General features: G+C 39.6%; 1 protein-coding gene across 1 annotated transcript in view; it reads right to left on the bottom strand.

Moving 5' to 3' along the window:
• Positions 1-3,979: 3,979 nt before the first annotated feature.
• Positions 3,980-20,654, bottom strand: part of LOC309392127 (cadherin-19-like) — an 82,539-nt gene continuing 65,864 nt past the window's right edge. Inside the window, exons 10-12 of the mRNA XM_081953120.1 lie at positions 15,323-15,440; positions 6,383-6,634; positions 3,980-5,283 (exon numbers count right to left, since the gene is read on the bottom strand). Of these exons, the coding sequence (XP_081809246.1) occupies positions 4,772-5,283; positions 6,383-6,634; positions 15,323-15,440 (882 nt within the window). The 3' untranslated portion in view covers positions 3,980-4,771. The remainder of the gene's footprint in view (positions 5,284-6,382; positions 6,635-15,322; positions 15,441-20,654) is intronic.

Genomic DNA, 20,654 nt, shown 5'->3' with positions numbered 1-20,654 from the left:
CCAGGTATGTAGATGTACAACATTAACAATTTCGTATTGCAAGGTGATGAGTGATCATTTTTAGTGGCTTTGTGTAAGATGGAAAGGCCTGCATCCTGCAATACCCCAAACAAAATGTCCAAGTGTTTAATCTTGCATCCCCCACATGCATGTGCACAGTGCGCACATGCGTCCTTACCTCCATGACACCTCTACGATGCTCCAGATGCTCAGCAGATTATCGCGCAGGCACTGTACGCTCCGTGTGCATGTGCAGAACCACCAAAGAGCTCAAATACATGTAAGGAGCTTGGGCAAGCGGGTGGGCCCTCCAGAGCACCATACTGGAATGGAACCCGGTGCTCCCGGAAGGCACCGGTACGCCCGTACTGGGATGTACCACCTGCAACCCGCCGATTCTACTGTACAGCACAGTGATGTTGCCATGGTAATGGCTTCACAGTACTCCACAAGGGGGCTCCCTCTGGTGAGGGGGAAATCCAACATTAGGAATTAAGTTTGGTCCGGATGTTTTCCCCCTATAAATAAATACCCGGCCAAGGCTGGCTTATCAGCTAGCTATAATAACAGAGAATAATAGTTTGAAGCCAATTTTATTCTGTCTAGAGACTTTGCAAACAAACAATACAGTAGGAACAGTTAATTTAATTTTGGAGAGATGTAATGGATGGGATCCTTTCCTAAAGAATTAGATTAACATTAATGCCTTGTATTAGCATGTTAACTAATTTTATGCATAAAATTTTATGTCAGCATTTTAAAAGGTTTTTAATATTCTGATAATAAAAATGATTGCTGAAGCTAATTTTATATTCTATAATAAAAATAAAATAACTGGCTAGGAAGTCAATCATTTTTTAGGAAGGGAAGAGCTACAGTAGATGTGAATAGACTTTGTTCTATATACCGTAACACAAGCTGGTTAGTGCAATTAAAGCAGATACAGCTCTATCCTTGAAATTGCTTGATTTTAAACTTTTTCAGATTTCTGCCAGTGAGAAATCAATATATTATTTATTTATTTATTTATTTATTTATTTATTTATTTATTTATTTATTTATTTATTTATTTATTTATTTATTTATTTATTTATTTATTATTTATTTCTTAGCACTTATAGACCGCCCCCTCTCCCGAAAGGGACTCGGGGCGGTGTACAGTCCGTATCAGAAATATATCAAATTAAAATTATTAAATAGATAGATACATATATACCTATATAAGAGGAGGATAAAAAGATATGCAAAACTGTACAGCTAAGTAAATAATTTAGAATATACAAAATTTAAAACCCCAATATCCTGTAAAATTAAGTTTAAAAGAAACAATCCCTCTAAAAACCAGTAAAAAATATGTATGCCAGGAGGTAGACGTTATAATTATGCCAGGCCAGCCAGTCGGAACAGGTGTGTCTTCAATTTCTGCTGGAAGGAGCGGAGGTCAGTAGTGGTTCTAATGTCGGGGGGGAGGTCATTCCAGAGGGTTGGGCCCATCACAGAGAAGGCCCTACTCCTCGGTGTCGCCCGTTGGCATTGCCTAGTGGACGGCACCAGGAGAAGCCCCTCCCTGTGAGAGTGAATTGGCCGCAGGGATGTGTGTGGGAGGATGCGATCCCGCAGGTAGCTAAATGAATTTTGAAAACTAACAAATGTGAACGCAAGTTGACTAGGATGGTTTTGCAAAGCATTGAAAGGATCTTCAAGTTCATGAGATTCTATCAGATTTTGCCTTCAAATCTCTCTGAGACATTGAACTGAATCAGGCGATTTCAATTGTTTCAGAGTTCAAAGGTGATTTGGGAATCAGCATATGGTCCATGTTTAAACATTGTTGCTGAATCAACTTATGAGACTTGAATGGAATCCAATACTGATATGAGCCATTGAGTTTTATCTCCTTCATCAACCCTACTTATCAAAATACTTGGGGGAATAGTATTTTGTTACTTGTTTCAGTTTCATTTTTTTTTAATATAGATCTGCCTGGAAGGGCAAAAGAAGAGGCATCTTTGAGTTTATTTTGCTTGGTTCTCTCTCTCCTCTTCCTCAAATTCATATAATTCATTAATTACCAAATAACTCTATTTGAATAGTAAGACAATCTCTACTATTTCAATTTCCCTTATATTCCTTTGCATTTTCCACACCATCCCTTCAAAATATTAAACAGGGAAAAGAAGCCTGATTTATTTTTCTTTTGCCTGAGAGTGAGTTTTCAGCAAATAAATGACTCTTAGATAAAGTGCTCGGTTTTTAGTCTATTGCGTATAATAGAGTATTCATTTATAGCAGTGACGTGCAGTCAGGTGAGGCAAGTGAGGCACAGCCTCACCACTCTCATCATGAAAAAAAAAAGTAAAAGGAAAAAGCTGAGCTAGTTGCTGCCTCACCGTGGATGACTCTGCTTAATCTCACTGGTGCTCTCCCTCCCCAAGTGTAGTGACTTCCTCCCCAGGCCCCCATTCATTTCTCTCTCACACACACACAGCTGGATAAAACTATATAAAAATCTAGCCCAGCTTCACTGATTACAAGTTTGAAAAGGCAACGTGGCTCCACCTGCAATCAAACTACACTTGGGGAGGGAGAGCACAAGCGAGCACTGAGGAGACCACAGGAGGAGGCAGGAAGCCAGGCAAAGAACCATGCTGTAGTACACACACTTCCCCCCAGCCTCTTTCTTTTGGAAGGCTTGGCTCGGCTCCCCTCCGGCTTCTCTGCCTCTCCTCTCACCCCAGCCTGCCAGCAGGAGGTGGTGGGTGGGCTTTATTGTGTTCCAGGCATTTCCCACCCAGACAGCAGGCTGCATTTGCAATGGTGGAGGTGTTTGGGAAAGGCAGCAGGGGAATGGGGGGGATGGCAGAGGAGCTGCTTTCAAGCCACTGGAAAAGATATCCAATCCAACTTTTGTGTGTGTGTGGGGGGGTGTTTGAGAGTGAGTGAGAGAGGGAAGGGGTAGGAGAGATAGTCCAATCCAACTTCTGTGTGTGTGTGTGTGTGTGTGTGTGTGTGTGTTTGAGAGAGGGGGAGGAAGGGAGAGAGGGAGGAAGGAGGGGAAGGAGAAGAAAAAGAAAAAGAAAGAAGGAGCAAAGGAGAAAAACAAATGCTGTCGCTTTAAATTGGAACTGAGCATGCCTGGCTGTGGAATTCTGGGAGTTGAAGTCCACAAGTCTAAAAATATTTGAAACCCAGCACTGTGTCAGTGCCTCACCAGTCATAAACCTCACCACACGTCACTGATTTATATAGTATTGTATCATATACAAAGAAGCCTTGATGCACTTGCTTCTCATGCATGCTTTTAAATTATTCCATAAACAAGTGTGGCTAACCTTGACACTAAGGCAAGCCAATAAACTCTAAGTGGTAAACTTTTTAAACTTTAACAAAATCTCTCTTTCTTTCTTTCTTTCTTTCTTTCTTTCTTCTTTCCTTCTTTTTTATTTTTTCTTTCCTTCTTTCTTCCCTTCCTTCTCTCCCTCCCTCCTTCCTCATTTCCTCCCCCCTCTCTCCCTCTCTCTTTCCTTTTATTTCTCTCCCTCCCTGTCTCCTTCCTTCGTTCCTTCCTTCCTTCCTTCCTTCCTTCAATTTTCTGCAGTGGTTTGATACAGTTCACTGTATGCTGTTTTCTGGCAATCTAAAGACTGCTTTAGCCCTTTTTCTCTAAACCTATTGCTACCTTAACAGAAATACAGAGAATATTTTAAAATTTGATTGTGGTGGAATTCTTGAAGCTATGTAAGTAACACTTTGGTTAATATCCTATATATGTTTGGTTAATATCCTACATACATTTTTTTGCTATTTTCATCCCACTTCCCCAAGAGTAGCAGTCACAAATATTTTAATATTTTCCCATCATACTCCATGGCCAATGTTTTAAAATTTAATCAAATATGTAAAGTAGAATAACTTCTTTTACTTGATTCTTGAATCACAAATTCAACTATCATTTCAAACTCTAATTCCAGTACAGTGATTCCACAAAATTTATTAACAATCCATACTTTTATTCTAATGTGTTTTAGAAAAATAAAATAATTTATATTCTAAAAATATGTAGAGGCATAAGCAACAATCAAATGCTAAGTTATTTGTAATAGCAAACTGGTTAATTTATCTGGGGGGGAACGGAAGCTGTGAGACTTAAGAAAACTGTAGGAAAATATAGGAAGTTTGATCTGGGGATTTACCTATACATGATTATGGAAAACACATATTATTTTGATCTTCCTCCAGGTTTCCAGTTCACCCACATTATTTTTCATTTTTATAAATTCATTCATATATAATTCCATATAATTGCATTTATATTTTCAAACAAGTGTGTGTGCATATATTAGTTTACTATGATAATAATTAAACTGCAGTCAATATATCTGCAGTTTTGTAAATAGTTCAAAAAATAAAATTCTGCACTCTAATGTCTTTCTTTTGCTGAAAACTTTCTTAGAAAATATAGATTCTGCTCCTGATTTTAATATGGCGTTTGCAAAATAAAATATACTTGTGCCTGCTAAGACCCAAAAGATAATCTGAGAGTAGCACAATTTGTTATTTATTTCAGAATCTTCTTTTTAAGAATGCTGATCTCTTATTCCCATGTGCTGACTTTTTTTTCAGTTGTGATAGTGTGTATTAGAAAAGGATGTGTCAGCAATAAGATTTGTGCTGAGTTTAACTGTGCTTGGCAGAACCATCAATTTCTCTGTCTTCTGATTTTTTCAGATTATCCTAATCGCCCTTCCAATTCTTTCCCACTTGTTTGATATTAGCACTTCTTAACACTTAACCATTCTGCTGAACTGTGGCCATTCATGCTTCCTGGACTTTTGACTTGAGGTCTTAGTTCAACAAGGTAATCATAATGGTCATTCATAAGTGATCCTACTGAGTTTGATTCCAATGAACTAAGGGACCCAGCCAATGAACCTGTTCCTTCAAAAGCAAAAATCTGGAGGGAATCATAAGGAGGAACATCTGGATCACAATTGGCTTCTTCTAGCTTTTGATTAATGAATTCCCGGAATATTGCACTTTCTGGACCAACTTGAAGAGATTGCCTGTAAAGGCTCTGGATTTCTGTTGTAATATTTCTTCGTGGCTTGTGAGGTCGCAGAACAGTTTGTGGTCTCAGTGCTGAAATATCAAAAGCCTCAGTGTCCTGTTCTCCACCTCCTTCATCATCATACTTGAAAATATTCTCTCTGAATATTTCTCCTTTCTCATGAAATGCTGCTGGCTTTGTTTGGTGCTTCAAAGCCACAACTGCTAAAACAAATACTGCCAAGCAAGCAAACAAAACAGGGGAAAAAAAGATTAACAAATATTTGAGAAGTCTGCAAAGAACAAACATGCAAATCCTAGTAGCTATGTGGTTACTTAAATTGTGTCTGTGATGGAATGAGGTCATATTTTTAGGTGTCAACTGATAATCTAAGTAATGTGCAAACAGATGTTTAGATTAAATAGTGTGACTGATGAAAATGTCTAAACATAATTGATACATTATGTTGGAGCTAGATATCCTTCTGTAGAACAGAGGAGGTTAAAATTGACTTTCCATTTCTTTTTTCCCCTTCTGACCAAGCCCCCAGTGTCCACCGAAATGAGCTTTAATGAACTGTGGACAGTGGTGAACATTATGAGTTAGCTTGGGGGAGAGATGAACAAAGAGGTCACACTGAGAAAATCAAACCAAGGTCATTGTGGAGTGTTTTGGGCAAAATCTATCTTTCTCCACCAGTTTTCAACATTTTTCCTTCTCTCTTCATTCCAGTGCTACAGCCACCATGTTATTCTCCACAGGATGGGGGTTGGGGGGGGTTGGGAGGGGACCACTGGAGGTTGGTAAGAAAAAGAAGGGCAGAAGACTCAAATGCTTTATTCATCTTATGTTCTGGATCCAAGCCATCTACCAAAATAAGCAGCATGGTCTAATTCAGGGATATCAAACTTGATTGCTTTGAGGGCTGGATTAGCATTGTACTTCTCCTCTGCGAGGGGGGGGCACAGATGAGAAGGATGCCACCTGCAGCACCCCACCAGTCAAAAGGGGCATGGGGGGGGCACAGGCAGCCCCTGTGACCCATTTTTGGTTTGGATGGTCTCCTGTGGCACACCCCCCCCAGTGCCCCGTTTTGGCTGGCAAAGTGCTGCAGAAGGCCATCCAGGCTGAAAATGGGGCATGGGGGCTACAAGTGGCCTCCTGCACCCAATTTTGGATGCCAGAGGCACTGCGGGCTGGTCCTTTGCTATTTCCAGGCTGGCCCCACGGGCCAGATTTAAGCAGATTTAAGGTCTTGAGTTTGACCCTCCCTGGTCTAATCAATGAAACGGTAGCAGAGATGTATTTTGCATAAAACAGAAGAAAAAAAATTACCTAATATTATAAGTAGGCAAGCCACAATAGCAACTAAAGCTTGTACGCTAATCCCCATTGAAATCAGGAACGCTCCATATCTACAGGACAAAAGGCTAACTTCTTCATTACAATCACACACAGTGACCGTTAAAGTGCTGGTGCCAGTTAGAGCAGGGATTCCATTGTCCACAATTAGTATGGGCAAGGGATAAAGAAATTGTTCAGAATGATGGAACCGACTTCTTGTAGTAAAGATCCTGGCAGTGTTATCTGTAAAATAATAATTAAAAAAAACTATTTATCAACAGATCAGTTTCAGTGTAGAATTTTAAAACTGAATTTAAAAAATGCAAATTTATATTCTTGTAAATTCTACCAATATAACAGTAAAAAATTAAAATGTACAGAATAACAAAACATTGACTTTCAGTTCTGCAGTATCTAACAGTTCTACACTTTCTCTGGAAAGAGGGAGTTGTAAAAAATACTTATTTTTTGCTACAATTGCATCATTTTCCACAATTCCATACACTGTCATTGGTGTCCCCGTTGTTTTTGAGGAATATATAGAATTTCATGCAGACATTTTTAAACAAATGATATATTTGCTTAGCCTGAACTCCTGAGCTTAAAATTTTGGGTTTTATTGCCATTTTTAAGATGTGTTTTTGAAAATGCTTTAAACTAGACTTGAATATTATATTTATGAGTAGCTGGGGTAACGTATAAAATGGCATAACACTAATAAAGCTGTGCAGACTTTCAAAGACAGTGCTTAGAGCAAAATATTCCTTCAAAGCTGATTTGTTCAAGAACACAATTGTGTTCTGCTTCTAGAGAACAAAGTGATTCGTCTATTCCTTTTCCATAATTTTGTCTGCCTCATTTGGCTTCTAGCCATGATGGAGGAGCCCCCAAAACAACATGAAGTGCCTTGATAAATCATAATATTGCTGCACCAATGTAAAGCAATATTTGGGCACATACTGTACATAGGTTACGGGTAATAAAATGCCTTTATGTAGGGTACTATCATCGACAGTTAATCATGGAATAATAACTTCTAAACTTAGAGGATTTACTGGGGTGCTTATTCCTGAGTTGTATATTAACTTAAAGCCCAAATCAGGGTTAGATATAAATTACCAAATATATATTTTAGCCATATAATATCAATAGTCCTGTTAGATACTAGCTTCAGCTATAAAGGTTTCCACCAAGGTCCTCTGTTCTGGCGGGAACAGACATTTAATCTCATTGGTCGAAGAGTTTGACACCTCCCTATAAAAGGGCTGCCGTCACACTCAAACTTCACTGGATTGTACATACTTGTTCTGTTACAATAAAGAGCTGCTCTTACCGTTAGCCTGGGTGTGCCTTTCCATTACCCAATCTAACACTGGCGACAAAGGTGGGATTGGAAGGCAACTAGGTGAACCAAAAAGAGTGTAGCAATCCAGCAAAGTAAAACCAGCCCGGACCTCAGCATGGCTTCGAGCAGCCATTTTTGAGCAGCAAACTCAAAACACCTTCAGAACACAAAATGGCCATGCATGCCCCACTGACTTCGTATGACCCAGTCACCGAGCACTGGGATTCGTATATGCTGAGGTTCAACTGCTTCCTTGAAGCCAACGACGTCATGGGCCTTTCTGAAGGCCTCAAAAAGAACATGTTCCTCGGTTACTGTGGACGGGAAGTGTTCAAAACTGACAAAGACCTGTCAGAACCAATGCCACTACAATCGGTTGCATGGTCCGTGCTCCAGCAGACACTGAGGACTCCCTACACTCCCAAGCCGTCCAAGCATGTCCACTGGCATGAATTTAATATTCGCAACCAGAAGGAAGGTGAATTAATCAACGAGTACGTTGCGGCGCTACGAAAGGCCACAGCATATTGCGAGTTCTGAAACCTTGACAAGCTTATTCTTGACCGCATCATATGCGGTGTGCAGGACATTAATTTACAGAGGAGGTTACTCACCAAATCTAACCTCACTCTACAAATTGCCTTGGACGAAGCCAGGGCAGCAGAATCGGCCCTCAAGTCAACAGAAACCCCGCAGTGCCAAAGCACTCCACAAGATGTGCGAAAGAACATGCGCGTACATCATGAGGCTGCAGAGGCCGAGAGCTCAGAAGGTGAAAAAATGACAGCTGCAGCATGCACAGTAGCCACACCAAGCTGGTGCGCAAATTCGAACAGGGTTTCCCACCTTGCACTAGCTGCGGAGGAGACCATGCCCAATCGGCTTGCCATTTCCATGACGCTATCTGCTATGAACGAAAGGGGCACATTGCCAAAATTTGCAGAAGCGAGCACTCCATGACGATCTGGCAACGAAGAAGCCGATCCAACAGCCAGCAGAGGCCCAACCAAGGAGCATGGCAGAAGCCACCACAGCACTCAGAGGGTGACACCAGAGTCACCTATCACACCTCAATCGGCCAGTCCACACTAGGCGGCCAAAAAAGCTGAGGGTCACAGTCCTCATCGAGGGCTCTCCATGCAAGATAGAGATCAACAAAGGGTCATCACAGACCATCATGCCATGGTCTACACTCAAGGAGGCTATCCCTAGCCTGAAGAAGCAGCATCTAGGAGCCCCTGACAAATGCCTCCGTGATTACCAGGGGAACCGAGTCCCCATTGTGGGCCAGGGCACCTTCTGGGTGCAATTCAAGAAATGCAGCGGCCAGCTCCCAGTGATGGTGGTCAGCGGCGACCTGCAGAGCCTCCAGAGTCTTGACTGGTTAGAAACCCTGGGCCTAGAAGTGACCGGTATCAATGCCTTGAAAGACGAGAGCGCTGAAGCGATTTTTAAGGAATTTGAAGACGTCTTCGGAACCGGTCTGGGTAAGTATATGGGGACTCCAATCTCTTTTAATTTGGTCCCCAACATAGCCCCATAAGGCTAATACCCAGGAGAGTACCTTTCACTCTCTGCCCCAAAATTGATCTGGAAATTGACACACTCGTAGGCCAGGGAATCCTAGAGCCGGTTGATCACGCATGCTGGGAGACCCCTATAGTGACACCTGTCAAATCTGATGGGTCTGTCTGTATCTGCGTGGACTACAAATGCACAATCAATCGTTACAACAAAGTGCTTACCCTGTACCCATTGTACAAAACCTATTACATTATTTTGGCCCCAGCAAAGTATTCACTAAATTGGACATGGCGCAGGCATACCAACAATTGCCTGTAGATGACGCTATAGTGGAGGCCCAAACCATTGTGACACACAGGGGTGCATTCAAATGTCACCGCCTGCAATTTGAAGTTAGTATCGCCCCTGGACTGTTCCAAAGTGTCATGGAATGGCTTTTGCAGGATATTCCAGGAGTCGTCCCCTATTTTGACAGCATCTTGGTATCTGCTGCAAATGAGGTGCAACTTTTCAAACGTTTATGAACTGTTTTGGCTAGAATTAGAGACAACGGCCTCCATCTCAAAAAAGAAAAATGCCAAATTAACGTGCCAAGGGTTCAATTCTTAAGATACCTAATTGAGGCTCTGGGATTCACCTGACCATGAGAAAAATTAAAGCAGGATGCCCCTACACCTCACAATCAAACTGAGTTACAGGGGCTCCTTAATTTCTACAGCGGCTTTCTTAAATAGAAAGCCACCGTTGCTGAGCCCTTACATCGTCTCCTGGCAAAGAATGCAAAGTGGTCCTGGGGCAGAGCCGAAGCAGCTGCATTTGCCACGGTGAAGAGACTACTGTCAGAGACTCCTGGTTCAGTACAGCCAGACCCTGCCACTTGTGTTAATTTGTGACACTTCCCTATTTGGTGTCGGAACCTTCCTCAGCCACCACATGCCCAACAGACCTGAGGTTCCCATAGCCTTTTAGTCTAGGACCTTGTCCGCTGCTGAGCAGAACTACAGCCAGCTGGACCGTGAGGCTTTGGCTGCAGTGGCTGGAGTAAAAAGGTTCCATGAGTACCTATACGGTCGCAATTTTGAACTAATTACGGACCATAAACCGCTACTGGGTTTGCTGGCTGGGGAATGGCCTACTCCTGTGTCATTATCAGCGAGGATGAACAAATGGATCATTTTCTTAGCTGACTACTCCTAGCGCCTCATCCACCAACCAGGCTCCACTTTGGGGCACACCGACACTTTGAGCCGCTGCCCGCTACCAGAACTTCTTCCTGACCCTACCCCCGAGACGCCAGTTCTTCTCATTGACTGCTTAGAGACTGGTCCTGTCTCGTCTAGTGATGTTGCCCATCACTCTGCAAAAGACCCCACCATCAAACAAATTTTGAACTGGGTGTGGAGGGGGTGGCCTAAGGGGCCTGTTGGGACTGAATTCAAAATGTACCATAGTAAGCGTGATGAACTGTCTGTTGTTAATGGCTGTTTGCAGTGGTCGTTGTTCCACACAAACTGTGCATTGCAGTATTAGAGGCTTTAAACGTAGGGCAACCTGGAATTGTCAGGATGAAGTATTTGGTCAGGAGTTACGTGTGGTGGCCTAACATGGATATAGAGATCGAAGAATGGGTGACTACCTGCACACCATGCCAGGAGTCCAGACCAGCTCCCCCAGAGGCACCCACTAAGGAGTAGAAGCAACCGCAAGCACTGTGATCTAGGGTGCACATTAATTTTGCTGGCCCAGTTCATGGCCAGACATTCCTCGTAGTTGTGGACGCCTACTTGAAATGGCTAGAAGTAGTCCTGATGACCACCACTGCAGCAGAAGCAGTCATCAAGGTACTGCAGAGACTTTTCTCCACGCACAGCCTGCCCAACGTCCTTGTCTCTGATAACGGGACCCAATTCACCCCCATGCAATTCGAGACCTTCTTAGAAGCACACGGAATCAGACATGCCCTGGTTGTGCCATTCCATCCGGCATCCAATGGTCAGGCAGAGAGAATGGTGAGATCTACAAAAGAGGCCCTATCTAGGATGGGCCCTGGAAATTGGCAAACATGGGTTGACCACTATTTGCTAATTCAGCACATCATGCCCAGTGCCACTAAAGGGAGAAGAAGTGCTTCTCATGGGTCGCCAGCTAAGGTCCCACTTAGACAGGCTGCACCCAAACTATTCTGCTGCATAGCACCCTGACTCCACAAGCAAAATTCGGAATTTTAATGTAGGGGATTCAGTTTATACCCACAACTACGCTGGGGGAATTCTGTGGATTCCTGCCACAGTGATAGGCATCACTGGGCCTCTCTCTTATCTTGTAGAGCTTGAGGACGGTCGGAATTGGAGAAGGCACGTTGACCAACTCCGTGGCCGCCTCTCCAACTCCACTCTTAGGCAACCAGAGGTAACTCCTGAATGAGTTAGCCAAAGCCCTACCCAAACAGAGCAAGAACTAACTTCGTCTACAAGCAGCTCAAGCCCAAGGGTACCGGGGAACTTATCTGGTTGTGTTGCAGGCCCGCAGCGAGCTCTGAGCAAACTGGCTCTAGAAGGTCCAGCCGCGGCCTGTGAAAGTTTACAGGAGCTTCCACCAAGCGGAGCTGTGGAGCAAACAGATCTGTCCGACCTGTCCAAAGAACACCCTCCGACTGAACTGCGCAGGTCAGACAGAGCTACTAAAAAGCCCACCTACCTGTGTGACTATGTAACCAGTAGGATTACTCCATCTAAGAGGGGAGGGTTGTTAGATAATAGCTTCAGCTATAATGGTTTCCACCAAGGTCCTCTGCTCCAGCGGGAACAGAGGTTTAATCTCATTGGTCGAAGGGTCTGACAGCTCCCTATAAAAGGGCTGCTGTCAGACTCAACCTTTGCTGGATTGTACATAGTTGCTACTGAGTTAATAATGAGCTGTTGTTACAGTTAGCCTGTGTTTGCCTTTCCATTATCCAAAGTAACAAGTCATTTAGGAAATTATACTTAAATACGATGGGTTTGGAATTCAGGATGCCATATTATCAAGTCCAAAAGTAAACATGTCACTTCTTATTTATACCACCGTGAACTTTCCAGAAGTTAGCTTTATTGATTTATTCAGTTAGCCAGAACATTTATTATAATTAGCAAGCTAAATATGAGCAATGTATGCTTTGGCTGAATTAGAAATAGCTCTTCTTCTAAGTCTCTGCAGGATACCTTTAGTGACCTTTGCTGTAATTTTTATCAGCTGTTCAACTTAGATTTTCCCTTCAGATTTTTAAAAATTAGTATCCCCTACATTATTCTTTCTCAGTTTTCAGGATCCATATGCTGCATATCACCACAGCACAGAAAAGCCATCCCCATGATAACATCAGTAGAAAGACGCAAAAAAAAAGTTCTATAATTATGAATTTCATTTCTTTTTCCTTCATTTCATTTTAGCAAATGCAGCTTAAGCATTTATTAATATTACACCTTTGCTTCATTTTCAATCCAGCTTCTTTGCTTTTCTATATGCTTTTCTAATACCACTCAGCACTTGGCAGCTTTACCAGATAAAAGAAAGGTCTTTAGTATGAAAAGTTTTCATATTTAGAAAGCAACTATGAACCTTTCATATAGATTTCTATACATTAAAAAAACAAGAACCTGAACTAGATATTTATAAAATAGCTCTTAAAATAAGAGTCTAATCAATTATACTTTTCAATGATGCCAAGTATATCTCAATAACTTATTGGAGGTCCTACCAAGCACCTATTTTCAGACATTCCTGTGTAGATTTTTTTTCTATCAAAAGAAAGTTGACCACAACTCTTTTTCCTTTATATTTGATATAACAGATAGTACTGAGTTACCATAGGAAAATAAGTTAATAGGGTATTTTATAGATGATAAATTTAATAATCAAAATTATAGTAATAATGATGAGAGTTATATTTTCTGTCAGCTGCTCATATACAACATATCAAAGATCATGCAAATAAGATTCAGATGTTGCAAATCAGTAGTCTGATTCACCATTACCCAAACTTCCTTTTCTGAAAGCAATTATCTCTCGAAGAGAGCAAGCAGAAAAAAAGGCCATGCCAAGGGACAGAAAAATTAAAGAAGAAAGGATGAATTAACAGATTATGTCTTTCAGAGGAAAGAACAAAGGACCACAAAAATGATTTTTTGGGAGTCAATAGTTGGCTTCAGATCAAGTACAGTTTTTTTAATACTAATGTTTATTACTTCAGGTCATGGATAATGTAAGCTTCTTTATGTAGGAAAACTATATGCTCTAAACTTACTATCACTGACTTATCTGCACTCTTGCCTACTAAAAAAAAAATAGGCCAAATAATAAATGCTGTTTAGAAAGCCAGAGATCATGTACCCAGCTTGATCAGTATCTTAAGTCATATATGACCCAGTCACAAAGACTTAGCCTCTGTTTTAAAAAAAACCCAACAACACAGGAGAGAACAGATAATATTTCTTAGGTAGGAATTCCTCGGGGGATTACAATCTTATAATTTAAAGCAAAGGATAACAAAACCGAACAGAGTTTATGACTTTATAGTAGAGATGACCTAGAGCTTAGAGAAAATAGTGGAAATAAATTTGAGGAATAAAAAAATAGAATGCTGGTTATAACAAACCAGATGAAAATTATTGGGAGATCTGGCACTTTTTCTTGTCACCTCTCATTCTTCCCTGGATAATTTCTTCTCTGGTTGTCTGTTTTTTTACTATCAATCACACTGCACAACATTTTACAACCAAAGCTCTTCCAATAACTCAAGTCAGCTTGTAAATGCATAGCCCTCTGATGACCTTCTAGCCACTGGATAATTATTTTAGGTGGTGAGAATTTACTATGATATGAACAGTCTCTCAAAATAGATCACTGAAATCTCGAACACCATTTTTAAATGTCTTATTTAAACATTGAAGTTTATTTATTTAGTTAGTTTGTCAAACACATATCAGATAACGGGTATAAGTATAAACATGGACACGAACACAGGAAATGGGTGCGAATAAATGGGGACAATAAGACAGGGACGGTAGGCACACTGGTGCACTTATGCACGCCCTGTTACAGACTTCTTACGAATGGGGTGAGGTCCACGGTAGACAGTTTAAGGTTAAAGTTATGGGGGTTTGGGGGAAGAAACCACAGAACATTCCAGACATTCACCACTCTGTTGCTGAAGTCATATTTTCTGCAATCGAGTTTGGAGTGCTTTACTTTATTATCAGAAGATCCACTATTGTTACCATTATTAACAAAATATGTCCACTAAGACATCCCACATCTCCTATGGACTACCACAACAGCCATACCCACTGTGGGGCAAAATAATGTTCAAGGTAAGGACGGCTACAAAGATGTCCACAGCCAACAGCAATGTCACTGCCAAGGACACCATGTATGGCAATAGTGACTCCCAAAGGGAAGAGAGGCTGACAGTTGTCAGGCCTCATAATCTGGAGATGGATTAGGCCCATGGATTATGTGCAATGAAGCAAGCACAGAGGAAATGGAAGCCAGCCTTTTTGAAACAGCTGAGTAGGGCACTTAGTTGAGTTCCACCCAGCAGTGAACATGGCCGAGGAACAAAAGTAGGATTATAACAGTGTTCAGGATGACCACGTAAATGGGAAAGAGAGGGTGCCAGGGACAGTAGCCAAAAGAGAATACTCAATGACAATCCCTGCAATTGGCACACAGCAAAGAGAAGTTTTCAAAGGACCATCAAGAGAAAGTCCATAGAGAAGGGATCTTTAATGGCCATCAGGAGTCTATGGACATTCTCAGTCTCCAGGTGATGGTTGCCCCAAAGGGGTTTTCCAAAAGGCAATTGGATATATATTTTTTTGATTTTGAGGGGATGTATCTCAGGCTGTGATTCTGAGCCATGACAGCCACTAATGTCAACAGAGGGGAGAACCCAGAGTAGTGGTGCCCATGGAGGTCATTTTTCAAAATAAGCAAAACATTCCTTTGATATGAACATTCAGTTTCTAATCTAGTAATGAAAAAGAAATAAATTCAGATATCCCCAAACCATGTTCATTACCTACTTTCATTATCTTCAAGTTCAAAACTGGAACCGTTTTTGCTCTCTTCCATCAGATAGAATGAAAAATTATGGTTTTCCATAGCATCATCTTTATCTACTGCACTGATTGTTTGGATGAGCTGGAAACAAAAATCAATAAACAACGTGTTTAGTGCCAAGGATTGTTGCTTGGGTTTTAATGCAATGGGTCACAACTGCAGGCAATATATTCTATTCAATTAACAAAGTTTGTCTCCAAAGGGCAGGGAATGTTTTTAACTGCTGCTACAAACTGACATTATTTAATTCAACCTTTTTAAGGGGCGTTGTTTTTTTTTTAAATGCCTTACAATTATGCCCCTTGATTTTGTATTGATTGGAAGGAGATAAGCACTAATTCTTGACAATTTAGTAATGCAAATTACTTTTAAAACAGCAATGCAAAGGTTAACTAAAGTTTCCATAAGCAACAAAGAGGGACAGGAAAAGGAATGAATAAAGTATTCTACTCTTTGTTTTTCAAGATGAAAAGTATAACTTTCTATGTTTGAACACATCCTTCAATATCTATTTCCATCCTGTGCAGAAACCTCATTGGCATCACTTAAATGATGTATTATGCTAGCTGTGACCCAAAGAGTGTGACAGGTTCATGTGCTGAATTGTTAATTCTTTGAGATTGTAACAGATTGAATATGGGAACACTCAATTGTTTTTTCAAAGAAGGAAAATAATCCCCACTGACAAAACATATCAAACTAAATTGCCATGTGTAAGAAAAGTAAAAATTAGCATATTTGCGTTAAAAAAGGATAAATTTCACATCTCATAAACATGTCATGTTACAATTGCCATAATAACCCATCATTTCCATGGCAGGAAAAAAAAATGCTACTATTGTCAGTAAAAGTTGTTTACTGCCTCACACACTATTTTGAAAACACTCTTTAATTTCCCATTTCAATTCAATTTTATAAAGCACCCCTTAATAATTAACTAGTTGGCATTAGAAAAACTAATTTGACTAAAACCAGATTTATGCATATTTCCATTAATGTTTTGAAATTGTTTTCCCTCTTTTTTCCTTAAAAAAAAAGAGCAATGCCTTGACTTTGTCATCATGTCCCATAGTATTTAAGAAGTGCACATTTCTTGTTATGCCTGAAATAAAAGAATTATTATGATTACATCAGTGACATACATTTAGTTCACCCATCACCCATGGAAAAAATGTGCTTTGGAATAGCATATTTTGGAAACCCAGGCACTTAAGTATTAGTATGATATATTGTGCCTTGGGGCTGAATCAGCAAATTTCAATTAGACTACTGTATGAATGAAATTGTTGATTCAGCTTAACAGGATTGCAATAGGTGGCAGCCCAATTTCCCTCTCTCAGTATTCCTCTTATGGATGTCCTAAGGAACATTTCCTGTTGCTATAGTTGCATGAATAATAGTGTTGGAAGGGACTTTGGAGGTCTTCTAGTCCAACCCTATACCACTTCCAATAAATGGTTGCCCAATCTCTTCTTAAAAACTTTCACTGTTGGAGCACCAAAATTTTGAAAGCAAGTCATTCCAAATATTAACTGTTTTAATTGTCAGAAAAAATATCCTTAGTTTCAGGTTGCTTTTCTCCTTGATTAGTTTCCATCCATTACTCTACTTTAAAGATGTGATAAAAGAAACATTTTACACACAATATAAGTTTTACGGTTGGTACATGTTTTCCATACTTTTTCTTCCTTTGATATATTCCTATTTCAGAAAGAACCTTACCTCATACACTGAGAAACAAACACCAATTTCTCAGGGTTTAAATAAGGAGGATGTAGATGTGCTAATCTTTTCTATGCGCTCATGTTTTCTTAGTGTTTTGCCAATGGCATATAGATAGCTATACACAGTAAATGTCAGACATTCAACTGTTTTGTCTCCTATATTTTAACTGATCCTAGGAAAGCTTCATCTCATAAAGCAAGATACAATTAAATTAATATGGGCATCAAATATTTATTCGTCTATTTGGTATGCATGTGTATACATAAAACATTTGGGGCAGAATCCAGCAAAATCAATGAGTTTCTAAAAACATGAATTCTGGTGTTGTGGCTGAATTAAAAGTGGAAAAATCATCTAGAGATGTACATAGTAAGATATTTTTGGCACTTTCTTAGTTTCTTAAAACAGGTGGAGCCATAGTTTACTGGCTGAATATGTGATTTCCATACAAAATACCCCAGATTCAATTTCCTGCATCTCCAAGCCGAGCTGGGGAAAAAAACCATCTTCCTGGCAACCTTGGGGAACAGCTGCCAGCCATTAACTACCTAGGATTAGATGGACCATTGGCAGCTTTCCATGTTCATAATTTGGCATCTAACAGCCAAAGGAGGAGGGAATTGCTTAGTAAACAGCTGGATTTCCTTGCATCTTTCCACAGATTTAAAGCTTCTACTGGCAATATAAGAAGAAAAAGAAAATTGTCTAAATTCTAATTCAAAGTAGCTAATGACACTGAATAAATAATGACACCATTGGGTTTGAGTCAGGAAATTGCTGATGAAGGAAGGTTAAGTCCCCACTTTGCAGACTGAACTGGTCTATAGTCTTGGATATTCCACATTATGTTCAGTTTGGTCTTAGATTAATTACTTAAATGTAGCAAATGATTAGCTCTTCCATAGGCTGGATTTTAAAAACAACAGTATTACACTAATTATATTTGGATCAAGGTTTAGAATGCAAAAGTAATATAGTTAGACTATATTTTGGAAACCCAGCATCTGCAGTTGGCTTATTGATTGTAATCTAATTGCTAAGAACTGTGTTGTATCAAGCCTCATTAATCTGAAAACTGAAATTATCTACAAGGCAGTGAAAAAGACAACTAGGTACCTGCCTAACATTTGCTTAAATGGACTATGTGTTTGCAATAGTAATTTAACACTCTGGGAAGGCTATTCCTACTGATGCCGGCTAGAGATATTTTCCCACATTTATTTCTACATGTCATTCAAATGGATAAAAGGCAATTTGCATTCAAAACTGTTTTGAGAGAGTAGAGAAATTTGGAAACGCTTTATGGTTAGAGTAGAATTTTGCACTGATTTAGTAAGGAGATGGCTCTGTATCTGTTGTCCTTTATTTTGTCCTTGTCTCTTCATCAGTTTACATAAGCCTCTATTCTTCTCACACTTCCAGTAAATCCTAAAGGAAGTTATCATGGTGGAAGAGCTATGATTAGGCTTTATCAGTAATGATATTCTCAGACAAATTTGAAGAAATTGTCACCCCAATACCTTTGCCCACAAGTTTGGAAAGGAGTTTGGACAGGGTGATTGGCCTATCTTTAATATCTACATCCCAAAGAGCAAACAGATGCATCATGCAGGTACTTTGGAGAATGATGAAAAAGCCCCATTTTAAAAATATGTGATCAGAATTGTTTTTAAATGCCAGAAAAGAAAGGATGTTCTATTTCTACTTCCAAAATAAATAAATCTGTCTGGACACTTGATTCGGCAAGGTGGGATGATGGAATATCACCAGTTGACCTAGATTTAAACATGGTGAAACCCTAAGATTTGAGAAGCTAAAGGGGCTCTGCATGCAAGTACCACAAACAACTGAAATCAACAAGGATGCTACCAAAATGCATAATGAATCTCTTGTTGAGTGAGAGACAGCACTCTTTGATTAGAAAATATGAATGAATGCAGAAACAAAGCATATTGTAATTAATGAGAATCATGATGGATTGATATATGAGTGGTGTGGGGGCCTAGAGGTGCAGCTCTTGTCTCACAATCAGGAGGCTGTGAGTTCAATTCTAGGTAGTGGCTGATATTTCTCTCTCTGGGCACGTTGAGAACATATCTGCTGAATATATTAGGAAGGGTATCCAGCCAGTAAACAGATCCATTCAGTTGCCCAGACTCCACCCCAGAAGGGATTATGGGATCATTAAAAGATGATGATGATGATGATGATGATGATGATGATGATGATGATGATGATGATAGATTAATATATAGAAATATGCATATATGAAACTAAAACAAATATGTAGGAAATGAAAAAGAATCTTGAATGTTCAAACCCTCCCTCAGATTGTAACTCCCTAAATAGTACATTGTTTCATTTATGCCTAGAACTAGCTCTAGTAACCTTGGAGTATGGACTACTATCAGAAAACCTTGGAGTATAGGCTAATATCATATTCAGTGCTGTCAACTGAGGTACATAGTCCTTAGCAGAGACAATAATGCACCTATGTTTACAGAAAGCATATAGAATCAGTTCTTCAGGAGATGATGGCGCTCACTTATATTATAGATTATGGCTAGTTTTAGGTAGCTGCTTAGACCACATCTTCCTTTCATACTAGGGGTAAGAAAAACAGCTTAATTGAGATAGTGTCCTTTGGAGTAATGACATCGATAATGTTCTTCAATGAACCTGGAGTAAAGCTTACTGTACTAGATGAATGGGGTGATTTCTATAATAGCATTTGATTTTGGAAGTTTGATTTGTTCCAACTCTAGAGAATTTTAGATATACTCAAAAAATTATTCTGATAGTTCTTTCATAGACTTTTGTGCATTTTAATATTGCATTTATTCAATTCATTTTTCTTGCATAATTGCATTTTTCCTATACCTTCTCCCCTCAGTAACTCAGGGGAGGAAAGCTATTTATATATGTGGAGGAGAGAACAACAAAGTGAATCTTCAACATGGCTTTCATTTATTCAGAAAGCTCCTCCATTTTATATATTAAAATATTTCACTTAAACTGTTATTGTTTATAGTATTTAGGATATTTTTTGAAAGGGAGCTTATGTCAAGTCAACAGGCCTTATTTTTATTATAATTGCTGATTTATATTAAGTGCTAGGTAAATAAGTGTTGTTTTACCATTTCTGACTGAAAGTGCACACTTTCACCCACTCTACAATACATTAAATTGAGTAAATTGCCATATTAAATTCAATCCACAGATGATCCTCAAATTGCAGGGATTTGTGTCAAAATAAATATGTACAAATGTGGAAAGACACAGATAAATTCAATGTTTTGTGTTCAGCTGGATCTGACTCTTGCATTTGAGCAAACAAAAGTCATATCTGCAAGGCATAACATTAAGCCACCAGAATGTTTTCAAAGTGATTTGGGAAAACAGATTTCCCATTTCTATAGAAAATGCACAAATAATGGCTAAATATAAATTTTTTGTACAAAAATATGTACAAAACAATATATATTGGGTAAACATATGTCAATATAAAATACATTTTGTAACTTTTTTCATTTTTTAAAGCAATTTACTGGAAATAAATAACAATATAAA

Source organism: Natrix helvetica (genome assembly GCF_964273705.1).
Source record: "Natrix helvetica genome assembly, chromosome: 4".
Lineage (NCBI taxonomy): Eukaryota > Metazoa > Chordata > Lepidosauria > Squamata > Natricidae > Natrix > Natrix helvetica.
The sequence above is the reverse complement of the archived record's forward strand: the minus strand, read 5'-3'. Positions and strand labels throughout refer to the sequence as shown.